The following is a 25,221-nucleotide window of genomic DNA, read 5'->3' as shown; positions in this document are numbered from 1 at the left end:
TACGTTTTAAGTAAATTTTTTTAGTGCATGTATATTTATGTTAATGAGCAGGAACTTATTTTCCCACAGTCAAAAGCACGCTAGTATTAAGGTTTCCAGCATTTTTTATATTTTCAGTGCCAACCTTGCACATACAATTGCAACTATAACGGATGTGCTATTAAATGGCTGCTGCTGGTTTTATGGTGGTTTTATTTTGATGGGGCTCTTATTTCATCCATGGAGTCTCTCTTCTATTTTTGAGGGGGCCAGGAGCCAAAGTGTTAATCTCATGTTTGCGCAGTAGAATTGCTGACTTTTGAAATTCCCCTCAATTTCAAAAGCAGTTTGTCACAAGGCATTATGGGGTCATGTTTAAGAATAAGTCAAAATGCCTTTGGCTTTATGAAACTAGTTTCATAGGGTGAAATCCAATTCCTTTTTTCCATTGACAGAACTCAGTGCAGCTGGGATGGGGGGGGGGCAATTCCTCCTTTCCTCTGAAACCCTCAGCATGCCCTCAAAATCTGCTCCAGAGGGTTGGGGGACTGTCTGGAGCAGATTTGGGGTGGGGGCTGCAGGGCGGGGGAAAGGAGGGTGAGAAAGTCCTGTTGCACGATGCAACTTCTGTTCACGTGGCATTTTTTCTTTTGGTTTCTTTTTTCCTACTAGAGCATGATGGACAAGTGAAAATCATTACATACAATATTTTTTGACTATCATGACTACTGTATTCCTGAAAGTATTCACTGGCATACCGGCCTGCATAATATCATGGTTTGTGATATTAGACTAGTACAATTGATATCCCATTTGAAGCACTTATTTCCTGGCATAGCACGTCTTGCAACTTGATCTTTAGAATAATTTTATGATGTTTTTTTCCATTGTAATATTGTATTGGTAAAAACAAATGAAGGTTAAGTTGAAAGCAAGTAGTTAACATTCTAGTCCTTTTGGGCACAGAGCACTTGGATCCTGCTCACTTTTACCAATCCCTGAATATTTTTGACACCTAGATTGAAAATTAATCCACCTAACATGGAGTTTGTATGGAGGGTTTTTTCAGTTGTTATGTACTCTTTCTACTATAACTGCAGCACCCATAGTTCATTTTAATGTTAATTCAGTAGATGAATCAAAAGGGAACCAAAAAAACCTGCCCTTTTAATTTTGCAAGTATGTAACATCTCTTGTGTTGGGTTTCCAGAATGTGGCCCAAGATCTAAAGCAGCCTCCTGTTTTGCTTTCTCAGAGTCCAGGATGAAAAGATGATGATATACAGTTGAATAGTCAATATCTTTGAGACTGTTTGTAATAAACTAATACTGCTGTAAGCATTGTGGTGTTCTTACTTCCACCTGCATTTGTGCAAAATCTAGGACAACACCGTAGGGAACTTCAGGCTATATCAAGTCTCAGTCATTTGCATTTATTTGTTTGTTTACATTTATATAAAGCCTTATCAGCTAAAAAGCTATCGTGGCAGTGTATAACAATTTAAAAGAAAACCTTAAAACAGTACAAACATTAAAAATCATTAACATTAAAATTACAATTTATAAAAGCTAAATTGAAGAGATGTGTCTTTACACCCTTTCTAAAGCGCATTCCTTCGTCTGGGTGGGGGGAGGGAACGCAAGAGAAAGTCCTTTCATGCATACCTGACAAACAGGCTTCTGTGGTGCCCTCAAAAGGACCTCTCCTGCAGATCTTCATACCTGGGCTGTCGATATTTATTTATTTATTACATTTTTATACTGCCCAATAGCCGAAGCTCTCTGGGCGGTTCACAAAAATTAAAAGCACAATAAAACAACCAACAGGTTAAAAGCACAATTACAAAATACAGTATAAAAAGCACAACCAGGATAAAACCACGCAGCAGAAATTGATATAAGATTAAAATACAGAGTTAGAACAATAAAATTAAATTTAAGTTAAAATTAAGTGTTAAAATACTGAGAGAATAAAAAGGTCTTCAGCTGGTGACGAAAGCAGTACAGTGTAGGTGCCAGGCGGACCTCTCTGGGGAGCTCATTCCACAACTGGGGTGCCACAGCGGAGAAAGTGCTGACTACCCTAAGATAGTCAAGTGCTAAGCTGTTTAGGGCTTTCAAGATTAAAATCAGCACCAAATTTTAAATTAATTGCCGTAATATGGTAACTAAAAGCATTGGGGATTCGTTACTTTGCAAGGATGCATGAACACAAACATCTTTGTTACACTTCATGGGTTGGATCTGGAATTTGCTTCTGCTAGTGAAAGTACTCCCTGAGTGGAGATGTGGTCAAGATGCTCTGGCCAGAAGGAAGCAGGGAAGGCAATTCTTGCCAATTCTTTCTTTTCCCCTGCAGCTCCCAGCACCACTTCTGATGCAGCATCCCCCAATCTTTCGGTGGTCCTATGCAGGGGGAGGGAAGAATTCGCAAAAATTGACTTTTCCCATTCTACCAGTGGATATGGTCCACCGAATCAAAAGTCTTCCACAGACTCAAGAAGCCATTCCACTCATGGAAGGCAAGGTCTGGATCTAAGCATACCTATTTTGTTAGGTGCCACCTGCTTTTCTATGGAGGATACCAAAAGGAAAAACACTGCATTTTAACCTGTGAAATAAAATAGATATTTGATTAAGAAAGGGTTCGTAACTAAAAATCCCTAACACTACTGAGTGAAATGTTTTCAGAACAGCACCATAATATACTTAGAATTTGCTGGCCTAGAACGGAAGACTCACTTTTTGCCTTGTTTCTTGCTTAGCACTTCTCATCTGAGTTTGATTCAAAAACAGTAGGTTACTGTGAGCTTATAGGTGCCTTTGAAATGAAAATAGGTGGTACACAAATTCGAATGTTCACATCAAGCAAAATGATGCAACAGTAACTGTTAACTTGGTTTACTGTGGGTCAATTTTTGGTGGTTTCTTGTGACTATGTAAAAATACTCCCATATCTCCAAGTGTATGGAGCTATAACTGGAGAAAATCTTGTTACATTAACACCTGCAATTAGTGAAATGGTGCTGATGATCTGGGCCTGTAGCACAGATGGGGTTCTAATTTTATTCCACATATTAATGAGAATGGTCTTTCATAGTTACCTAATAAAAGTGGTCACTTTGCTGATCAGCATTCTTAGCCATGCATATACAAACATACTACTTTGTTCTAAAGTTTTCACTACACGGAAGGGTGGTGTTGGCTTTAATACAAATTTCAGGAATTAGAGGCTGTTGTGGTTTGTGGAGATTTACCGCTAAGGAAGTACCCTTTTCTTTCAAATCTGTGCTTCTATTGAAAATGCATAGTGCTAAAAGTTATTTTACTCAATTATGTGGAGATCCTCTCAATCTCTCTCTTCAACTGTTGTATGATATATACGTGACAGCTTGGGTTCTTCTGTGTTTGGAAAGAGTCATTCTGAAAACTGACCTGTCCTTCCATTTCACTTTAAAATGTAGAAGAGGAATTACCCCTTGCCCATTCCCCACCCCGTGTTCATTAGTTCTATTTCTTGTTCTCCTTTTACCCTGTCCTTGCTGCTAGATCAATAAAAGAAAGGGTGGGAGGGTGAGAAAACATGCTGTCATCAGTGCCTGTTTATCTTTCTCATAAATGTGTCCAATAAATATTAGTTAGATGCTTACAGTCTGTAAGATTCCTAGGAAATTCTTGCCACCTTCTGTTGTGTCGTCATCAAAGATTCAAAGTGGATCTGCTTCAGTCCCATCGATTTGGTTGGCCTGAGGAAGGCTGATAAAAAAGGAAGTTGTGGCTGGATGTAGTTGCTGGGAAAGGAGAAACTGCTAAGTCAGAAGGACTGGGGGATTTTAAAAGTGCTTTCTTTTGAATTGCTGGTGCTCTTCACTTCGTTTCGTTTCCTTCCCTATGTCGTGGCTGTGCTTGGCAGAAGTGATGGCTGCTTTTCTTCCAAGTGCAGCTCGCAAAGGCTTGCTCTTGTGCCTGTCCTGAACTAAAGCCACTGGGCCGGATCTGCAGAGAGGGCTGCTCTAGAGCCTTTTAAGCAGATTCCCTCTAAACCAATCCTCAGAGGAATGAGACGCTCATCCTGCTTCAAGAGGAACTGATCCAAGCGCCTAAAATGCACAGTAGCTGCATCTCTGTTAATGTCAAGTGCAGCCCCATTTTAGATCCGGCAGAGGCTTCTAGTTCTCTGTTGTGTTGCTGCAAAAGCCCAATGCAAGACAGAACACCAGGAAACTCAGTCCTAAGGGTAGTTGGTTGGTACGAAGTCCTGATGATTTCAGGCTTCAGTCCTATGCATGCTTACCTGGGAGCAAGCCACATTTGATACAATGGGTCAGACTACCAAGTAAACAACACACACTGCACCTGGATGTTATTTCCAAGTAAAGTGTGCTTTGAGAAGAATCACAGTTCTCAGGGTTTTAAAGGCCGAAAATATCTGCTTCTAGGTGGAGTTGGTTGTGGTTCGGCAACTAAGATATCTGTAGATCCAGGACATATTGTGGCTTAATACAATTCCTTTGTTCTTATGCTAACCAGTTTTCCAAAGCAGAACGGAAAGTTGAATGTCACCTCAGAAGGAAATCCCTGTTCACTGCCCTCTTGATATGCATATATGTGTTTTAAAAATCCCATCAAGCCAGGTGGGCTCAATCTTACTCTCTTTACATAATAAGGATTGGAACTGCGTACTTGTGATGTATTTTGTAGGGATGTGCTCCGCTTCTAATTGGACCAGCGAATTAGAAGCGGAGTGGGGGGCTTCGCCTGCCCTTAAGGCGGAGGCGAAGAGGATTGGGAGGCCGGCGGAGCGTGGCGAAGAGGATCGAGGTGAAGGCGGATCCTTCGCCTCGATCCGGAGCTCCGCCAGAAAGGTAAGTGGGGTTTACCGGGCCCTGTCGCTGTCGCCCATGCGGCGACAGCGGCAGGGCCCGGTAAACCCCCCCTCCTCTCCCTTACCTGCGTCCATCCGCGGTCCGTCGGCTTCTTCAATTGAGCCCATGGTTCAACCAGGAAGTCTAGGCCGCACTTGCGGCCCAGACTTCCTGGTTGAACCGCGGGCTCAATTGAAGAAGCCGACGGGCCGCGGACGGAGGCAGGTAAGGCCCCCCTCCCCCTTGGTCCCTTACCGGGCTCTGCTGCCGTCGCCGCACGGGCGGCAGGGCCCGGTACCCCCCCTGCCCTCCTCTCCCAGCCTTACCTGGCGCCACTCCCCTCCACTGCGGAGCTCCGATTCGGAGCCGGAGCTCCGCAGCAAAGAGGAGCGGAGTATGGGCGGAGCGGCGCTGCACGGAGCAGGCCGATCCGAAATTTTCGGATCGGCCCGCGGGGCGGAGCGGGGGGGGGTCTGTGCACACCCCTAGTATTTTGCTTTAGGTCACCCTTATTTTGTTTCTAAACAATATGAAAGGAAGTAATTTAAGGGCTGCAATACACACTTAGCTAGGAGTAAGTTTCATTGACTTTAGTGGGACTTACTTCTGAGCAGCCCTGAAGTAAAAGAAGCAACGATTTGTGGTGGTAGCTGTAACTTGATTTCCCAGGGACAATGGAAAGATCTCCGGTATCCCTGTTTAGACGACCTTGGGGGGGGGGGGGCGAGGGTGCAGATTGGATGTCTCAGAAGAGGAAGAGTATCAGTGTGCCACCACCGCCTTTGAGAGCATTTCCTTCGCAGTGCGACCTATTGGTGAGAGCTCCAAATAAATGTATGGAAGATTGCAACTCAAGAAGGCTCCTTTGAAATTAATTAATAATAATAATAATTAACAACCACCATGTCAATAGAATGTCAAGCTTCCCGTTTTATTTCCAAATTGTCTTGTTGGGATTCGAATTGGCAGATATCTGAGCCTGTTTCGGGTGGCGGGGTGGCGGTGGGGGACCAGTGGAAGAATTGCAGTGAACAAACCCCCTCCCCTCACCCAGCGTCCTGGGAAAGTGGCTGTAGGTGCTGGCAGCACTCAGTTTTGTCCGGAGTTGGTATAAAAGGGGGCAAGGGAAGGTTTCAATCTTTGAAATCTCAAAGATTAAAAAGGCCCAGGAAACGGGCCGTGGCTGCAATCCTGGGCTCGCTTAGCCTCCCCACCACCCTTCCGCGGAAGCACTTGCTGCCATCCAAAGGTGTTTGCGATTTGAGTAAACTGACCTCCTTCCTGGGGACTTGCTCAGTCTCTTTGGGGTCCATTGTAGTGGAACTTCCAAAGAACTCGAGGGACTCGCTTAAGAGTGAGCTCCAACGCGATCCGATGTGGGTCGTGCGGCCTCGATCCTCTTGGCACATTTACTCGGGAGTAAATTTCACTGAGTCCATCGGAGGCGACTTGAGTCCAAGCAGGCGTGGACAGGATCGCAAGCTGGTGGTCTCAGTACTTTTGCCTCTCCCCCCCCTCCCCTCCGCTGGGGCTTTCGTACTCCCTGACGGCCAATCAAACAACCACGAAGAGCAGCGCTTGCATAACAATGTTGGGGAAAGCTTAACCGGACGGGTTTCTGTCTGTTTTTCAGCGATTCAAGTCGCTTGCGCTCTGCTAGGTGGGTGGGGGGAAAGGGAAAAGATGGCAACCTAACTTCCATGTAAACGTGTTCGGAGTTGAAGAGGTCCAGAACAGGCTGATTTTAAAGTTCCTTAAAAAGTTTCCAAGTCTCCCTAGAAGTCCCCTAAAAAGGGGTTTGCATTGAAAACGGGACAGGAATGGTTTACCCAATCGGGAATCTTCGCTTGCTTGTTTTTATTTTCTTTCTTTCTTTAAGGAAAGGGATCCCGAACTCAAACGTGGCTATTTACAGCTTCCCTTATCTCCAGCCGAGCCCCATTTGTTCCGTGCTGTATTTTTAGCCACTCGGAGGGGGAGGGGGGGGGAAAGAGAAGGCTATTTTAGGCTTTCCAGATGTGCCTTTTTCCGAAGGGAGATCCCCTTCTTTGACCAGATTGACCCCGATTCCGGAGCAGGGCAGCGAAAGGGGGGGGGCACAAGAGGAGCCCTTTCCCTTCCCGTCAGAGCCTCCGGGCCGACACTAATTTTGGAAAGGCAGGTTGCCGCTCGGGCTCTCCTGGTTTTCTAAAGCCTGTTTTCGTTTCCACCGGACAGCGGGCACCAGCCACAGGCGACGGGGCCCCTCGGAAACTCGCCCTCCCTTTTGCGAGAGCAGCCGCTCCAAACGGGCGGTATCTCAGAGGAGACCCACTGAAAGGAACGGGGGCTGAAGGCTTCTAAACCGCAGGGGCGGCTCAGCTCACCTGATCTCGGGTGCTTCACCGACGGCGTTAAGAAAGAAAAGTTTGAACACCGAATCACTCGACGTGATGAACCAATCGTGTAAACCTTCGGGGGGTGGGGCGCCTTTTCTTTCTTCTCACTTTGATGTTATCTGGGTTCCTTTCCCAACCGTAGTCGCCTAGGTGTGTATTGGGCTTCTTTCTCCACAATCTTTTCTCCTCCCTTCGAGAAATTCTCTTGGTTGGCGTCGAGTCTTATCCCAATGACACCGGATTCAAAGTTGACTCAATGCCGCTTAGCAGTTTTGTGCGAGAGACAAACTAAGCCGGGGTAGGAGGGGTGGCAGGTCCTAGACGCGGATTAGGATCAGAGAGAGTTTCCAAACTCAATTAGCAGAGCCCGGGAAGGGGAGCGGGAGGCGCCTCTTTCGAACACTTCGCTTCTTGTTAATTTGGACAAACGGTGCCAGACTTTAATTTGCGAAATCGGAGTCAGACGGCTTTGGGAAAGCGATGTTTCACGCGGCTTCTTCCGAAAGGAATAACCTCCCCTCCCTTTTTTTTTTTTTGGCTAAAAAAAATAAATTGAAAAAATTGAAACATAAAAATAAAATAAAAATATCGCCTACTATTTTCTCCATTGTGCGATTTTAAAAAGCAGCCTGTTGTGTGTGGGTCGTGAAAATATTAATATATACACGCTTCTAATGACTTATTCGGGCTATTTCATTCATACGCTAGAGAAAGTTTGGGTTTTCATGAGAAAGGGAAGAGAACAAAAATGAGCCTGGCTTTCTCATTTCTTTTGTAGTTTCTTTTGTTTCTGACGATATAAACAATATTTGGAGAAGGGTTTCAGCGTCTAAATTGGGAAGTAACAGTTTGTGGCACGGTTGCATCTATTTTTAAATAAATGTTTACAAAGAACAATCTAATAATAGTCGGATCGCGCCAAATTAGATATCGCACATCCTTCAAAAATCGCAGCGCAATTATTGGATTGTTACATCCATTACAAATTCATATCGATTTAAATAATTCCGTGTTTTTTGCTCTCTGCTACGCAAACCCTTAAATTAAAATAATTTATAATTCGCAACAGATGGGGTTCATCTAGTTCTAGCTGGATTTTATTTGGCATCTCTTTGTTTCGGCTAGCGGCCCAGGTGGAAGAGATCGAAAGCGGGATATTTCATCTGTAAGCCCCAGACTGGCCCCGGAAGCCCCGTTCATTAAAAGAAAAAGAAGTCAGGCGGGGAAGTCACGGGCGGTAAAGTTGCGAGAGGATCGCAGGGCGAAGTTCCAATCGGCTGCGGTTTCCGCAACGACCACTAGTGGGCGCTGTGGTTCTATGGAATTGCGCGCGCTGGGCGGGCGGACCCGGCGATTGGGTTTACACGGCGAGCGAACCTGCTTGGCTGCCGCGTTCCTCCCGGGCCCTGCTCCGTGCGCCGCTCCTCCTTCTCGGGTGCCTCCATTTTAGAGCTCGGCTCTGCTGTAGACGCTGCTCCCCCGCCAGTGCCTCACTTAACAGGCTCAAGCCAACCGCACCCGCCGGCGGGTGGGGGGCCGCCAGAACGCCACGGCGCGCCCTCAGCGCCCCTGGAGACCCGGGGTGGGTTCGGGGGCGGCGGGGAGAGGCCAAATTAAAGCTCGTTGGAAAGGGGGGGGATTGTAAACCGAATTCAGCTCCTGGACCCAGCCGCCCCCGTCCAAACACGGCGAAGAGGAGGAGGAACTTTGCAAGGTGCACCAAGCCAAAGGCACAAGGGGATCCTTGGGGCCCCACCCGAACCTCCCACATTTCCCTGTGAAATCAGTGGCGGTAGCAATACAACCCCCGTGCCGGTCTACTCAGAAATAAATCCCATTGAGTTCAGGGGGTGGGGGTTCGACTCCCAGGCAAAGGGATACAGGATTGCAGCGACAGACTTCTAAGGGTTCGGGGGTCGCGCTCGAAGGGATGACATCCTAAACCCGAATGGAAGACGGAGCCCCGGCTGAATGGAGGTGCAAACAAGTGCCGGGAGCTCGGCCGTGGCGTTCAATGGGGAGGCATGGTGTGTTAGAGTAGGGCAGGTGGCGGGGTGTGTGCGTGTGTCCCTCAATCGCAGTTTCTAGGCTAGTAGCCCTCAGGGGACTTTTACTCCACGATCAACCGTAGTCGGAGGATCACCCGATGAATCCTGAGGTCGAGTCACAGAAGTACAGTTACCCAAGAGCGGAGAAAGTAACCCTACGACAGCAACAAATGGTGGGGGCGGGGGGGACGGACCCACGGAAGAGCCTCCTTCCGCTCCCCGTTTTTCAAAAGGCAATCGGAATCATGGTTTTCCGCGCTGGCGACATGGACAAGTTCCCGATCTTAAGATGCTTTCGGGGGTTGGGAGGCAAGTAAACGCACCTTTAAAACAACACCACTTATATGGCCAGAAGAGTTTCCCTTCCCCGGCCTTATCCTTATCATCATCATCATCATCATCATCTAGGTGACTTGAGCTTCTAGAGAGGGCGCGTTACCTGTCCCCCCCCCACGCGCCCTCCCTTTCCCCGCGCAAGTCCCGCCCCTCTCGGAATGTGTGATGTGTGTCTAGGAGCGAGGTATGCGTAAGTGACAGCGGCGCCACCCAACCAGCGCAAGAGTTGCCGGAGAAGGGGGGTGACCGGGTTTATAGTCTGGAGGCAGAACGCGGGACTCGCAGCTTCGCTCACTCTCGCCTTTGGAGCTAAGGCGGCGTTCGCGGCAGGAAGCCCGCGAGCCCGGCGAGCCGCTGGAGAGCGAGCGCGGAGCCGGAGCCGGAGGAGGAAGACGCAGGCCCGGAGGAAAGAGAGCGGGCTGCGACTCGGTGTGGCTGCGTGTGGGAGCGCGCGTCCGCCCTTCTCCGTGCGCCTTCGCCTTCTTTCGCTCTTCCCCTTTCCTCGCCGTTGTCGTCGGCGCGGGCGCTGGGAGCCCGCCGGAGCCTTGTCCGCCTACGCCGCCGGGCTCGCCCCGCAGGAGAGGGGAAGCCGAGGCTTGGACGCCAGGAAGCCCGCCTTTTCCTCGGGGGCCAGGAGGGCGATGGAGCCCCGCGGGTGCGCCGCCGGGCGGGCGCTGCTGCTGCTGCCGCTGCCGCGTCTCCTTCTCCAGGTGGATTTATAGAGGGGGCGAAGGAAGCGCCGACGCCGGTGGGGATTGGCGGTTCCTCCCTTCCCTGCTTTTGGCCTTCGGTCCGTTCTCCGTTGCGGGCCCGGCGGGGGCGAGGTGGCAGCTGGAGCCAAGCGGCGACAGGCGATCCTCTTCTTCTGCTGCTGCTGCTGCTCCGTCGTCTCTTGGCGGGCGCCGGCGACGGGTGGCTCTCTCGCGCGCGACAGCCCGCCCGCCCGCCCGCGTCCAGTTCGGGATTGCGTCTCCATGCCGGCGGCCGTGCCCTGCAGGACCCCTTGAGCCGGCAGGGCGAGCTCGTTGGCTGCCCAGGATCTGCCTCTGGTTGTGGCTCCTTCGTGGAGGGGGATTGTGGACGCCGTCTTTCTTCTTCCGGGCGCCGCGGAGTTGGCGAGCCTTTGGGGCAGGACCCGCCGGCGGCGCCCCCGACCATGGTAGCTCGCCGGGGGGAATCCCCGATCGGGAGGTGCTGCTGGGGGATCTGGGTGCTTTTGTGCCGGACGGCGCTGGCCAGCTCGCTGGTGCTGGAGCCCATCTACTGGAACTCCTCCAACTCCAAGTAAGTGCACGGAGAGCGGGAGCCTGGTGGGTGCGAGGCGGGCAGGTGGGCGAGGGCTGCCTCTCGCGCGCGGCCCGGCCGTTTTAGCCAGGCCGCAGGATCCCCACCCGGGTGCGCTTTCGAGTCCGATGGCGCAAAAGGGTCGGAGAGGGAGCGAGCGAGCGAGCGTGCACGTCCTCTCGGAACCTGGAGAGCGGCTCTGCCGTTGGGAGCGAACGGAGAAAGGAGCCTCGGCTTGGCCCTCCTTTCCCGGGTGACCCGATCCTGCGTCTTCTACAGTGTAGACAGGGGAGTCTGAGGTGCTGGGCCCTTGCTATATGGTGATGTGATTTTCAGGTGACTCTATCAAGTCCCGAGTACTTACATTATTAGCATTGTTGTTGTTATTAGTATTAATTAATTAATTAATTAATTAAATGCACGCAGCCACTGTTCCTAAATGCATAAGTGGGAATTAAATTCCATTGATCTACAAGTAGAAATTAAGAGTTTGTACCTGCTACCTATCGGGATCCTTCTCTTGAAGCCCCCCCCCCATCCCCGGTTCATTAAAATGAATAGGGCCCAATGAAAGGCACTTGCGCATGCATTTCTTGGGAACCAGGTGGCAGGGAATAGAGTATTTGGGATGGGGTGAGGGGAGAGGAAGCAAAGCAGTCGGACAATGTAAAAACAGAAAATGGTAATGTTGGGCCTGGTTTGTAGGACTGGTGGATCATAGCAAAAGTTTCGACACTTGGTCTCAATGGTTCTGCCATAGGTAGGGGTGTCTCTTCAGGTTGAGGACATTGCTGTGGTGGTGTGGAATGAGGAATGTGTGGGGGGAAAGTAGGAAAGGAGTGGAAGAAATCAACTACTCACTTTACCTGACTCTGTAAACTCTGAGTTACCTTGACTTAAGGTTTAGTTTTCTAGATTTGGTAGCAAGAACCAGGCTCATGAGTCATGAAAGAGAACTGCCCAGCAGAATGTTCTGTTTTGTTTTTTAATGGTGGGCCTTTCCTTACAAACCCACGCAGAGCAAATACGGGTACCCCAATGGGGTCAAGACACATCTCTACATCTAACGGTTGAAGTAGGTTGAGAGAGAGAGAGTTTACCTGGAAAATGGTGATGTAGTGAACTAGAAAGTGGGAGTTCATAGTAGAGTTTCCACCTTGATTATAGTGGATTTAAGATAGTATCCACTCGGTGGCATGTACAACTGAAGTAGAAATTTCCCTTCCCCTCCCCTCCCATAAAACTGCTGGGTAAAGAAATTGGGTGAGGTCATGATCTGTCAGGGATATGTGGATTAGTGGGGCGCGGGTATATGCGTGTATCATACAGTATGGAAGGTCTTATGCAGTGGACCAACTAATGGTAAACTTAAAGTGTTCTTACGATAAAGGAAGGCTCCTGATAAGGCAATCCGGTATTTCTGTTTCCCTTTGGAAAATGTTTTGCCAGAGATAAAATTGACTCTGTTAAACTTTGAAATCTACCAAAACCTCCTTTGGGATGGATTTCTTTGTGTGTTTTTCAAAGGCCTGTAGATGAAATTCCCTCGGCAGTATCAGCAGAGAGAACGATTTTTAAGGAGTCATGATAACGGTGCCTTGTTTAATGATTTCTTAGGAAATAGTTTTTTGGGAAACAAACAGATCTACATGTCTTTAAAACCTGAGTGAGCTTGCTGGATGTGAACAGAGTACAAGCTCTCCTATGAAACATAGTTAAATGTCTGTTAAAATACCTTCTAAATGAACAACGCATTGGGGAAATGGCCTGTCTCACCAGTGTGAAATAGCTCTTCACTTGGATACTGGGTATTGCTTGCAGGCTCCATGGGATCCACCTGAAATGATGCAAGTTTGGAGTTAGATCTAGAAGTTTGAGAAATCACATTCTGACGCCCTCATTTTTTTCTTCCATTCTATTATAGATTTTTTTTCTTGCCCTTTTCTGAGGAAAGGAAGATTTACAGGCAGGCTTGTGGTCCTTGATAACAACCTTTAAAAATAATAATAATGCGAAAAATGAAGAAGGGCCATTTGTTTTCATTAAAACGTGGGAACCTGGCTCATCCTTAGCAGAATCATGGCACTCTTGCTCAGCTCAGCGGTGCTTTCTTCCCCTCCCTAGACAGACATACAAAGGAATTGCTGCCGTATGTGTAGAAAACAAGCCTTATTTGCAGCTGGCACTATGGATCCAAGTTTATTACAGCTCTTTGAAACCTAGAAAAGGCCGGATGCTAAACATATGTTTAAACAAACAAGAAGATATTTATTTAAAAGGAACAGTTTAATTTCTCTGTGTGTGGGGGGGGGGGGGCGGGAAGTGGGGAAGTTATATATACTTGTATGGTTGATAGCATAAAGTTTAGACCTACAGGAGAAGGGTGTTCTCCTGCCTGCTGCTGCAGCCTAGTGATTGCTTTATTCCTACAGAGGTCACTCTTCCAATACATAACAGCACTCTCTGCTGTGGTCATTCTTCTTCTAGTTGCTTCCAGGCCAAACCTGCCTTCTCTCTCTCTCTCTCTCTCTCTCTCTTCCCCTCCCTCCCCATCTTAGCCAAAAGCTTTCATTTTCCTTCTCAAATGGCTTGTTTGAGCCACCATTTATGGTGTATGGCCTTGTCCCCAAAGTAGCAATTCTATTTTACTACTTCCCTCTCTTGTGTACGTTAATCTAAAGCACACACTCACGCACAAATATTATCAATAGCAGTGTTAACTATGATTTTAATTAGTAGCCCACACTTTCTCCCCAGCTTAGGTGCTGTCTGTTGATGTCATTAAATTTCTATTCAGCCTGCTCTCCTCATTGAAGAGAGCATGCTATAAATGGCCTGTACTTTGGACAGATTCATAAATGCGTTTGTGAGTATGTGTAGGTCTATAGTGGTGTGTGGCTGATGATATTCAATTTGGGGGACATAATTTATTTCAGAATTCATCACTATTGTTTTCCTGAAGAATAGTGAATGATTCCTTGCTAAAGAAAATGCTGTCCTTTTGCAGACAGATCCCCTCCCCCAAATACTCCTTAGGAAAATTGGGCTGCAATACTAAGCACACTTTCTAGGGAGTAAATCCCATGGTATACAGTGAGTCTTCTTTATGAGTAAACATGCCTAGGATTGTGCTGTAAAAACTGTTCCATTGTTTGAAAAGATAACTACTATAATTGACATTAAGCATTTAATTCACTTACTGAAGATGAATAAATTATTTCCATTGAATATTCATAAATCTATTGTACTGGGAAGCAATTAAATAAGAATTTTAGTCAGGCTTATGGTGAATACTGTAGAAAAATAGTGGCCCAAATTCTTTCGTGGTCTAATCTGCTACACTGCAGTTGTTCTGTGATTCACTTTAGTGTCCAGAATTAATTGTCTTGAGCTCTAGCTCAATAGCTCCTTCATCAAAATGTTCCTTTTCAAAATAAATACATAAAAAACCCCAGTAATGGATACATTCCATGTAGTGTTTTGGATAAGGGGTGCAAGCATATACATAGATGCGAAGAAATATTTTACTTGGATATTACTTTTGTGGTTATTGAAGACATGACGAAAACTCCATATAAGGAAAGCATAGTAAAATAAACTCTTGTGTGACTGCAGTGGTACTTACCTACCAAAGATATTTTCCCGCCTCCACTCCAGTTAATGAAAGGTTATTACTGTACCTTTGCTGCTTCTCTCTGGAGCCAACATGACAACTGCCCACCTTTACACTAAAACCCACAAACTCCAGTTTATTAGGTGGGTTTTAAAGTGAAGGACATGAAACTTTACTTATCAACAACATTGGCTAAATTGAGATTGCCTTCCTTATTTGTAGTGGTTCTGCCAGCTAATCATTTACATACCAAGAGTGGGGCTCTTTCCCTTAACAAGATGTAATTTGATGAAGGGAAAGCAAACAAATAGCTAAATAATATCTCTGATGATAACCTATTACATGTGAAATCTGCCACAGTTAGCCTGAATAAACACTAACCTGTCAGAGACTGATAAAATGGCCTACAATTGATGGGCCCTCTTTAAGCCCTCTTTTCAGTGGCATAAACCAGCCTGTTTCTCATTGTTTGTTTGTGAAATTCTTATTCTTTTTTTGTAGGCAAACAAATGCACATTCACTGCTGAATGAATAGCCCCTTGAACTGTGCTCCACAATTTGCGTTTGGGTTAATCTTGTCAGTTTTAATATAGAGAAGGGGGGACAAAGCACCAGGGTGGAATTGTTAGTGCCTTCACATCCCCATTCCTTGCATTTTGTCAGGATGATAAACAGTAAGCAATGGATAGTCTTGTTTCACAAGAGAATAAAGTGCCTAAAGCATAAAGAGCCTTGCTGAAATGCTATCTGGCAATGTGTTTGGTATCCCTCTTTCTTGACAAGGATTTATTAAGGAATCCTGGAGATTTGCTTCTTAACCCTAACTATTACAGACTTACAATGGAGAAATAAAATATATTGTATATGAAGCAGTTTGGGACTGACTCTCACTGGATATGTATCAAAATTGTTGAGTACTTCTCTGTGAAAATTTGAAAATGTAGTGCTGGTGTGTCTCCCCTTTGAAATGAGAGACATGTGGCATGCCCCAAAATGTTTAAAGTGTTTTCACATTAGCTAGACAGCAGGAACCTTATAATAATTTGCCTCACAGGTTTACCTCATAATAGAGGCCTGTCCTTCAGCACAAGGCAAGGCCATTTCTTGTAGCAGTCAGGGATGTATATCTGAACTTGTAGCAGGCAAGCTGAACTTAATAACAGAACCAAGTACTTCATTTGCAGATTTGACCCAAAACATAATTTTGCCAGGTGCTGCTCAACGCAAAGACTCATCCAGCACAACCTTAGGCATATTTACTTAGATTTAAGTCTTTCTGTGTTCACTGGGACTTACTCCCAGGTAAATCTGTATAGGATTGCAGGCTTTAAACACTTCCTTCCCCTCAAAGGTTTCTGTTGAAAGACATCAAGACCCTAACTCAGGTGATCTTTTTTAATAGCTACCTGAGCCAGTAAGGTCTGAATTTCTGATTTGGTCATTTTCTGCAGCCTCAGATGGGAGCATAATTGCTATATTTATACTAATTATTTCAAAGCCTCTTATCTGCATGCCTTGTAAAGTAAAGCAGCTCTTAGTTCAGTAATTGCTATTAGATAGGCAGTGACTGAAAGTCAAGCTGAAATCAGAAAGATTTTACTTCTCTGTCTCTCTCTTCTCATGTCCCATTTTAACAAGCATAAGAAGTCTCAATATGACACTTACACATTTTCTGCACATAAAACATTTCTTTAATGGGAAGCTGGTTGAAAGTTTACCCCAGGAGAAATCTCAGTGAGATGGTTTTGTATCATTTGGGGAATCTATTAAAGATGTTAGGATCGTTTTTTGATATGAATCTAGTCTTAAATGAGTCTTGTTAATTGGAATTTATTTGATGCAGAAAAGAAAAGACAATGTTCTGAGAGGTGGGAGGAGATTAAAAACTTTATTTCTGTGCGCTCAGTCTTTGCCTTATATTAAAGATGACTGTTTCCCCCCCAAGTGATTTATCATCCTACTCATATGCTTTGGCCTATGTATGGTGCTGAGGAGATGGTAAGTTAAGAAGTGGGACTGACTGGTTAAAATATTTTGATTAAAACATGAGGGTCCCCAGTAACTAGATATGTTAGGCTTAGGACTTAATACCTTTTCATATTTCCAAGTTATAGATCCCCCTAATTTGTATTTGGTAAATGTAAAGTAGACAGGAGGGGTGATGGCCAAAGACAGTCAGTAAGAACTTCTTGGGAACGAAACTCCTGTGGCGTCATTGTTTTTCTGTAAAGCCAGTGCATACAAAGACATAACACTATTCAGCCTTTCACCCATGATGGAAAATGTAAACCACTGACATCGGTCCCCTTGTTTAACTTGTTTAATTCTCATTTTAAATTCAGTAGTATAGCGGCCGTGTGAACTCTGAAGATTTCTTTAGTAATCCATTTTGTAGTTCCGAACTAAAAACAAAGTGAAAAGGTCTGACACAATTTGCTTTTATTTTTAGGCAAATCAACCCTGCTCCTAGTTAATAAGGGGATTACAACCCAGACTAGGCCTTTACAGATGTAATGTAAATCAAGGGCAGGGTATAAAGAAAGTGATCCCTTTTGATTGAAGTATGGTAAAAAGGCATAGAGAAACTAGCAGCGGTAATCTGATTGTATGGCAATAAAACCACCATTTTCTGTCTTTCAGATAAAAATAATGTGGTAAATCCATGCAGCTCATAAGATGTAAAGACAGATAAAGGGGGATACCATGGCAACATATAGATTAGCTTGATGTTAGAAATGACACGTCTATGAAAGGGGATGTAGAAACTAAGGGCCTTGCTTCAGGGCTGCAAGGTATTATGCGAGAACTGGAAAAAAAAACTTGGGGGGCTGGGATTAGGAGGTATGAAAGGCCTACTTGTGGCCTGGCTGGTTAAAACAGTAAAGAAAAGCTGCTCAGTTCTTGGTCATTGGTGGTGTTATAATATGGTAAAGGTAGATTTCATTTACTGCTTTTTTATTGCTGAGATTTGGGCTGATTAAAACTTCGGATCTACGCAATTGTTCGGATGTAGAAGATTTTCCTTTTTAACTCCTGGCCTAGCAGCGACAGCCATTCTGTAGGATTAGCTGCACTTGGAGTTTGTTTCCTTAATCTATTTGGGATTCAGGCAGGGACATGCTGGCAAGGAACAGAGAGTGGAGGGGATAGGTACTGCTGAGGTCATCTGAAAAGAAAAGAGAAGGCTTTTGATTTCAGCCATCTTTTAGACAGCGCTCTCAATCTTTCACTCCACAGGAGAAGCCAAAATAAACACTCCATATTGTCTTCCTCCCTTGGCCAGATGATTCTTCTAGAGAATTTTTTATTGCTTATTTCACAACCTCTGAGAAGAGAAAGAAATGGCGAAATCCATCTTTAAATTTTTCAGACACCCTAAATAAACTAAATAGCTTAGTCCAGGTGGCGTTTTATTTTGGAAGGTCTGAAATCCAGAGCTGAATGCCATGGTGGACCTCTTGATGTTAAAACCATTGGACCAAACTTTTTGTTTCATTAATTTCAATGGAATTAGGCCGGCTTAAAGGAAGTTCATCCCTGCTGATTTGTCATATATCCTTAGGTTTTGTAGTAGCTGTGAAAATAAGAAAAGAAATGATTCAGGGATACATGCATTCTTCAGTACATCTGCTTTTTACTGCTCCTTGTAAAATAACTTAGATGTCTGCCTTGGTAGAGCTCTCAGAGTTTGTAAAAGAGCCAGAAAGAGAAAAGAAGCCACAAGCTATTCAATGATTATTACGTATTGTGCTACCATAAAACAAATGAGAAGTACTTGCTGTATCACCAGACTGTTTGTATGACAGAAAAAGCAAGTTGAATTTCAAGAAAATGCAGGCTCCATGGAGAAATAGATCATGGGATAAGGTTGGCAAAAATCCACATATTAGCGCTTCCTTGTTAGCTGTAATCTTTATGAGTTACTGTGCTTTGAGTTTTGGCATATTCTGAGAAAGCTGATTGATAAAAGTTCTCCAAATTGCAACATATTTCCCCCTCCGTTAAAGTTCTGTGAGACTTTTTTTTATCCCATAATTGTTTCCAAACACAAATTGACAAACTGTTCCAGGTTGATATGGTTTAACAAATACACCACAGAGAGCTGAAATATTTGTGCAATCTATGAAGTCTTATGCTCTGTGATGTGCTCTGTGATGTTTTCCAACGTCCCAACTTAACCTTCAAAAATCTATAGCAAAAGATCCATTTTGGCTGCAGATAGGATGCAAAGCTCAGGGGCAGTGTCCTCTACTTTACAGGCTAGTCACATCCAAGCACCTTGCCTTCTGCATTTGACAATGATTGCTAATGGGCTATTCAGCTAAAGTATTTGCTTGTTCACAGGGAACAGGGCATGATAAATGTCCAGCAAGCTTGCGGCCTCCTTCAGCTTTTCAAATGCAGACTGGTGCATATTTATGGAAGGCAAATGACAAAAGAAGCAGCTGAATTACTCTGGCCTTATGCTTTCTGTTGGAACAAGGGTTAAAGTGATTAAAGAAATAATGCAAAAACCAGTGTCATTTGTTTGCTAACCATTATTCAACATTTAGCTTTCCAACCTACCTGTCATATCGCATTTCAGAAATGTTGCAGATAAAGCGGTATACGTTGATACAGCATAAAGGAAGAAGAGGCAGTTATTTGTGTAGTGTTTTCCTATGCAGCTGTTGTCAAGACTGCTTCTGTATGTTCTCTCTTGAAACCAATGTGGATGCAAATCTTAACATTGCACTTACCTGTATAATCTGTTCACATGAGTACTTTCAGTATGCTGACACTTGCAGATGGGAGATTGTGTTTCTGTTTGCAAAGAAATTTCACAATACATAAAACAAACTCTTAGCATGTGATACGTTGCTCTAGAGTTTTTTTCCTTAAAGCAGTGCTAGGCAGACATTGACCCAACGAATAGTTTCTAGGTGCACGCCGGGCCATCATTTTAATGATATTGAACTATATTCCCATTGCTAGCCATATCCATGTCCTATCATGTCGCATGGAATATTTTTGATCCTCATTCTATCATCTGTGGAAGTCTAGCTCTAACTCATGCAGCTATAGGCAGCACTCAATTTATCACGTAATAGCAAAATCTTGGTCCCAGGTAATCCATATCTATATCTATGCATGTATTTGTGTGAGGCCACAATTTAGGCAAATTTGGACTATGGTTTTTTTATTCCTCTCCAGTCTTCCCTTCACACCTGCTAGTTGCTGAGTATCCAGGAATATAAGAAGAACCCTGCTGGATCAGGCCCAAGGCCCACCTAGTTTAGCATTCTATCCCTACAGTGGCTAACTAGATGCCTTATGGGAGTCTTAACAGCTTACTATAAAGGTGTTTTTACACATCCACTGAAAGTATCTTCTACAACAACTTTCCCCAATTTGGCTCCCTCCAGGTGTGTCGGACTGCAACTCCCATAATTCCCAGATAGCCATGGGAGTTGTAATCCAACACATCCAGAGGGAGCCAGGCCAAGGACGGCTGCTCTACGACATGGATCTAAATTATTTGGGTAATGATGATTTAGAAATGTTAGGGAACGTGTAAATGAACTACAGTGTGTCATTTCAATTGATGGCTGATACGATGGGAAATACTGTGCTTCCTCCACCACATCTCCATTTGGGTTTGGCTTAAGTCATCTTAGGACAGTTAGACCTAGGACATGTCTACACCTGCATTTCCCCCCCCAGTATCGTCCCTGGATTGTTCCTGTGCATCCAAATGACACACAGGAGATCCCTGGAGCAGGCAGGGACAATCCCTCCATTTTCCTGGGATAATCCTTAGGTGTAGGAAGACCCTCATCGCACAGGTTGGTTTTGCCTGATCTGAGAGCACTTTGAGTGATCCACTCCATAAAAAGAAATGCTATCATTGATATACATCTTTTGGAAAATGATGGAATAATGTAATTCGGTCTTCCAAGACATTTATCATTAAATACATTAAGACCTGTTTTTTAAAAAGCTGAATCAGCTCCTAAAGTTTACCATTTTTAGGAGTTGAAACAGTTTCCTGATGAAACACAGCTGTCATTGTTAATGTTACAGCAGGAATAACAAATTTGATAGAATAATGTATGTGGTATAAAGTAGTCAACTTAACTAAGTAAATAGGTGAATTTTAAAATGGTGCAGTTACATGTAGGTTTGTCTACACAAGGGTTAAAGGGGGAAAGTCTGCAAATTACTGCAAGTTCTCCTTTTGCTTACTTTTTAGAAAAGTGGCAGACAATACCTAGAAATCTTTTGGCCTGTTTCCTGTGATGACTGTTGCCAGTGGAAGACAGCACGATGTGGGGTAGCGTGGGGTTTTGTTGTTGGTATTCGTTTTTTATATTTCTAATCTAAGCATATCTGAGTGGCCAGCATGGTTCTCAACTTGTGAACAAAATCTAAATTTGGCAAAGCTGACTATCTAATGTGCATCATAGTACCAGCATACTGCTACATTTTAAATATTGAAGTAGTCTTGTATATTTTCGTCACAAAGCCTCCACTGAGAATGAACAGTAAAAAGCTGATAGGTTAATTGTTTTTGACGTATGCTTAAAGTATTTATATAAAACTCCTGAAACTACAGGGTTGTCAGGGGAATAGATGAGAGCAAACCCCAGGATTACATCCTCTAAGATCTTTCAGTGATAAGTGTTGGATTTTTTTAAACCTGTGTTGATAAATCTCATTGAATTGATGCAGAAGCAGTGGGGAAAAAGAGACATGTAATACCCAGCTTGAACTGTTTTTTTATATATATATAAAGAAACAACAACCCTGTGTTTCCCTTAGAACAAATGCACAGCCCTTCACCGTTCTATTTTTGATATGGAAACTGCCAGATTGTAACCAGAGAGAGCGGAACACCCAATCCTATAGAGCAGGGATAGGGAATGTGTGGCTCTCCAGATGTTGTTGGACTGCAACTCCCATCATCCTTTACCACTGGCTAGTGCTGATAGGAACTGCAGTTCTCTCCCCATGCAGCTTGCTACCTAAATTTTAATAAATTATAGGGAGACATGGTGGGGAGGGGAGGCAATGATAACAAGGGATTAATGTGGATAAAAGCAACTTAGCAAAAACCTGTGGAACTAGGATGGCTGAAATGGTGCTGAGCATGTTGCATCTGAGTCATAGCGACATGGACACTTTGGCTTGCTTTAGCACCCAGTCGTTCTTTGTGATCACCACTCTCCCAGTCCTTCAGCACATGGAGAAAACTCAGAGAAGGAGGAAATGTTCTCTCAGTTCACACTGGGAAAAGATCTTCTCTCAATTTGGGTGTGGCTTTTACAAAAGGAAGATGAAGTGGGAATCTCTTACTGCTTCCATAAATCCCAACATGCAAGGAATACTTCTAGGGGAAGAAATCATTTCAGACCTTTCAAGAGCTGAGAGGCCTGCTGGGTGTGGTGGTTGCCATGGCGACTGAATTTGTGGACCTTTGATGAGTCATGCCTGTTTCTCAACCCAGGTCTTTGCTGTGGAACAGGGTTTGTGCAATGCCACTTTGCAGATGGCAGTGCCTGCGGCTGTCCTAGAAGTAAAGGCCCACGCTGCTTAGGCAGGACAGCTTACTACACTGAGTCAGTCAAGACTAGCCCTACCATGGGGCAGAGTGAACAGATGCCTCAGCCAGCAGGCATCAGTGGGTGCGGAGGGGCAGCAAGGTGTTGGGAAGACGGAGCTATGTGTGCCCTAACCTAAGCTATCCTGCTGCCTTGATTGTAGTAGAAGATGTTGTCCCATCACTGTGTCCCATGTTGAAATAAGATCCCAACTGCCATTTTTGCTGGCTTCTGCACATAGCAGTTTGATGGGGTGGGGTTCCTGTCTTTTGCCTCTAGCAGCTGGCCCTGGAGTCAGCTTATTATACCAGCATAACATCACAGTGTTGCCGCAGAAGCCGCTGCATCTTGCTCTAAAGATGTATTTGGTGATGAAGCGGCTCATATCACCAGGCTAAAAAAAGACTCCACTCAAGCCCAGACCTCATTTCGCAACAAGCTATCATCGTCACTCTTGAATGTTAAATTGTTCGTTGAAGCTTACCTAATTATTGATGTGTGGCAAGTGGGATTTAAAGAATCTGGGCAGAGAATCACATATCTGGATCTGTACATTGCTGTAATGCTGACTCTCAAGTGGGTTAACTTCACTACAGGTCTGCTCTTGCTGGTGCTTGCCATCTGCTTAACTGGTGTCCAAGCAGCAGTTGATCTATATGCTTGATTGAGTAAAAGTACTATTTGAAGTTAGGAACATCTTGGCTCCTATGCTAAGTGGGCTTTACAGTCCTTTTGAATCTTCGGTCCACACTCCAGTTGTTTTCTTCACGTTTAATTAACTTTCAGTTTTATTTCAGGAGCAGTCTGGTTTAATCACTCTGCAGTGCTTAAACTTTGTCCCTCACCTTCCTTCCCCCCCACTTTCTCAGGATAATTCTAGGTTTTTATTGGTGAGCTGAGAAAGGGCAATCAGGTTGGCTGACATGAACACCAACATGGCAATTCTATGCATGTTTACTCAGAAGTAATTCCCATGGTGTCTTTTGAGGTTTACTCCCAGGAAAGTGTGTTTAGGATTGCAACCTAAAGCTGCGTAAGAGGTATTTTCAGACTCATGCAGTGTCCATGCCTCAGAATCTTCAAAATAAGTGTGATTCTAATTATTTATTTAAAGGACTGCAAACCAAATCCTTACTTATATGTAGCCATTAAAATAATAGAGCTACAGCAAGTCTTGTGGTCCTAATCTTTAGGGAAGCCATTTCCACCCTAGAGTAGGTGTAGGATCCCCAATTTGGATTTTAAAAACCTCTGAACACCCATGCGAGGATACTGATCGGACCATAGGAAGCTACTGCATACAGAGCCAGACCATTTGTCCATCAAGCCTGCTATTGTCATCATTGACTGGCAGTGGCTCTCTGGGGTTTCAGGCAGTATTCTTTCCTTGCCCTACCTGAAGATGCTGGGTATTGAACCCTGGACTATTTGCATGCAAAGCAGGTGGTCCACCAACTGAGCTACAGTTCTTCCCCTGTACCTACTTGAGAGTTTTTTTTAAAAAAAAGACTTAGGCCTTAGCTAGACCTAAGGTTTATCCCGGGATCGTCTCTGCTTGCTCCCGGGATATCCTGTGTGTCATTTACATGAACAGGGATGACCCCGGGACAATCCCGGGATAAACCTTAGGTCCAGCTAAGGCCATAGTTGCTAGATTCAAATTTAAAGGAATGTCTGCTTTGGCCCTGAGCAGGATTTTCATTAATCCTGCTTTGTGTGAAACAATAAAAATAACAAACCATGGATTTTCAAGGTGACTTGTTCCAGAAAAGTAAGCCATACTGCATGGTTAACAAACCACCCTGTGGAAAACGTGTTGCATTCAGACAGCATGCTAACCCACAATTCAACAACCCGCACTCAAGCACTGAAAGTGGGTTAGCATGTTGTGTGAACCAACTCTCTGACTGGGTTCGCACAAAGTTGGGTGTGGGTTGCTGTTGAATTATGGCTTGTTCTATTGTGTGAACCCAGCTGCGCTTACAAACCGTGGTGTATTAACCATGAAGAACCCACAGTTTACAGCGCAACAACAAACAATGAGTTCTGTTTGTTGGTTGGCTGTGGTTAACAATCCATGCTTTGTTAGTGCAGCTTGGTTCACACAACAAACAACCCATGTTTCAATAACAACTCATGGTTGGGTTGTCATGTATGTGTGAACCCAGCCACTGTGTAGCATATTCAGGGCACTGGAGGGGCTGCCATGGGAAGGAGGAGCATAAATCAGGATCTAGCTCTAGACATTTTACATGTATTTGAAGTGTAGATATGGCAAATGTGTGCTTGTTTCCAAGCATGTATCGTGCAGGTATATTTAGGAAGCTGGGATTAACCACTGCTCGTTGTTAAGTGTATACATGATAACAAAGGTTTGCATATCTGCAGTGTGAGAGGCAGCCAAGAGTGAATGCAAATCCTCAGGTCTGATTCATGTGATGTGGTTGTCTGTATGTCAGCGGTGGGTGTCACTGCCTAACCCAGCTCCATGGGATCCAAATTAAACGCTAGTGTGATGTCAGCGTGATTGCCGTTCTAACCCCTGCATAGAGGACACAGTGGTATTGTGCAGGGGTTGTCTCATACTGCACCATATTCTCATTGTTTTTTACAGATATGCTCTTGTTGTATCTTGCAACCCTTTCCATATTCTACGTGCTCCATTTGTATTAATTCACTAAATCAAAATCAGGATTAGATTGAGATTGCAGGTCAGGGATATTGAGTTGTTTTCCCCTTTGCCCTTTTCCTAATGAATCTTTGCTGCATTGTTCTTATTTTTTAATTCTATTTTAAAGACGATACATGAATAGAGGATGCGGAGGTGACGTTTTCAGTAGGAATACTTTGGTACCCATGTTACAAAAATCTACATATAAATTCTAAAATATAGAAAACAGACTTGCTGCTGATTCATGCATTTTCTATGCACATTTTCAATTACCTCATTAGATCTGTGTGATTAGTACTTCTCGTTGGGTACAAAACGACTTCAGTTCGCCTACTGAATGTACCTTGCAATTTTAATTTTTGAGGTTTGCTAGGCCTATGCGCATGTTTGAACTATTCTCAAGAGCGCTATCATGAGGTCACTGCAAAAATGTTTTTTTTAGAGGAGAAAGCGTTGGTGTGAACTGGC

General features: G+C 44.6%; 1 protein-coding gene across 1 annotated transcript in view; it reads left to right on the top strand.

Moving 5' to 3' along the window:
* The first annotated feature begins 10,709 nt into the window (after positions 1–10,709).
* Positions 10,710–25,221, top strand: part of EFNB2 (ephrin B2) — a 56,366-nt gene continuing 41,854 nt past the window's right edge. The window contains exon 1 of the mRNA XM_063126127.1: positions 10,710–10,889. Within this exon, the coding sequence (XP_062982197.1) occupies positions 10,762–10,889 (128 nt within the window). The 5' untranslated portion in view covers positions 10,710–10,761. The remainder of the gene's footprint in view (positions 10,890–25,221) is intronic.

Source organism: Elgaria multicarinata, chromosome 5 (assembly GCF_023053635.1).
Source record: "Elgaria multicarinata webbii isolate HBS135686 ecotype San Diego chromosome 5, rElgMul1.1.pri, whole genome shotgun sequence".
Classification (NCBI taxonomy): Eukaryota; Metazoa; Chordata; class Lepidosauria; order Squamata; family Anguidae; genus Elgaria; species Elgaria multicarinata.
Note: the sequence above shows the minus strand (reverse complement) of the source record. Positions and strands in the feature narration are given on the sequence as shown.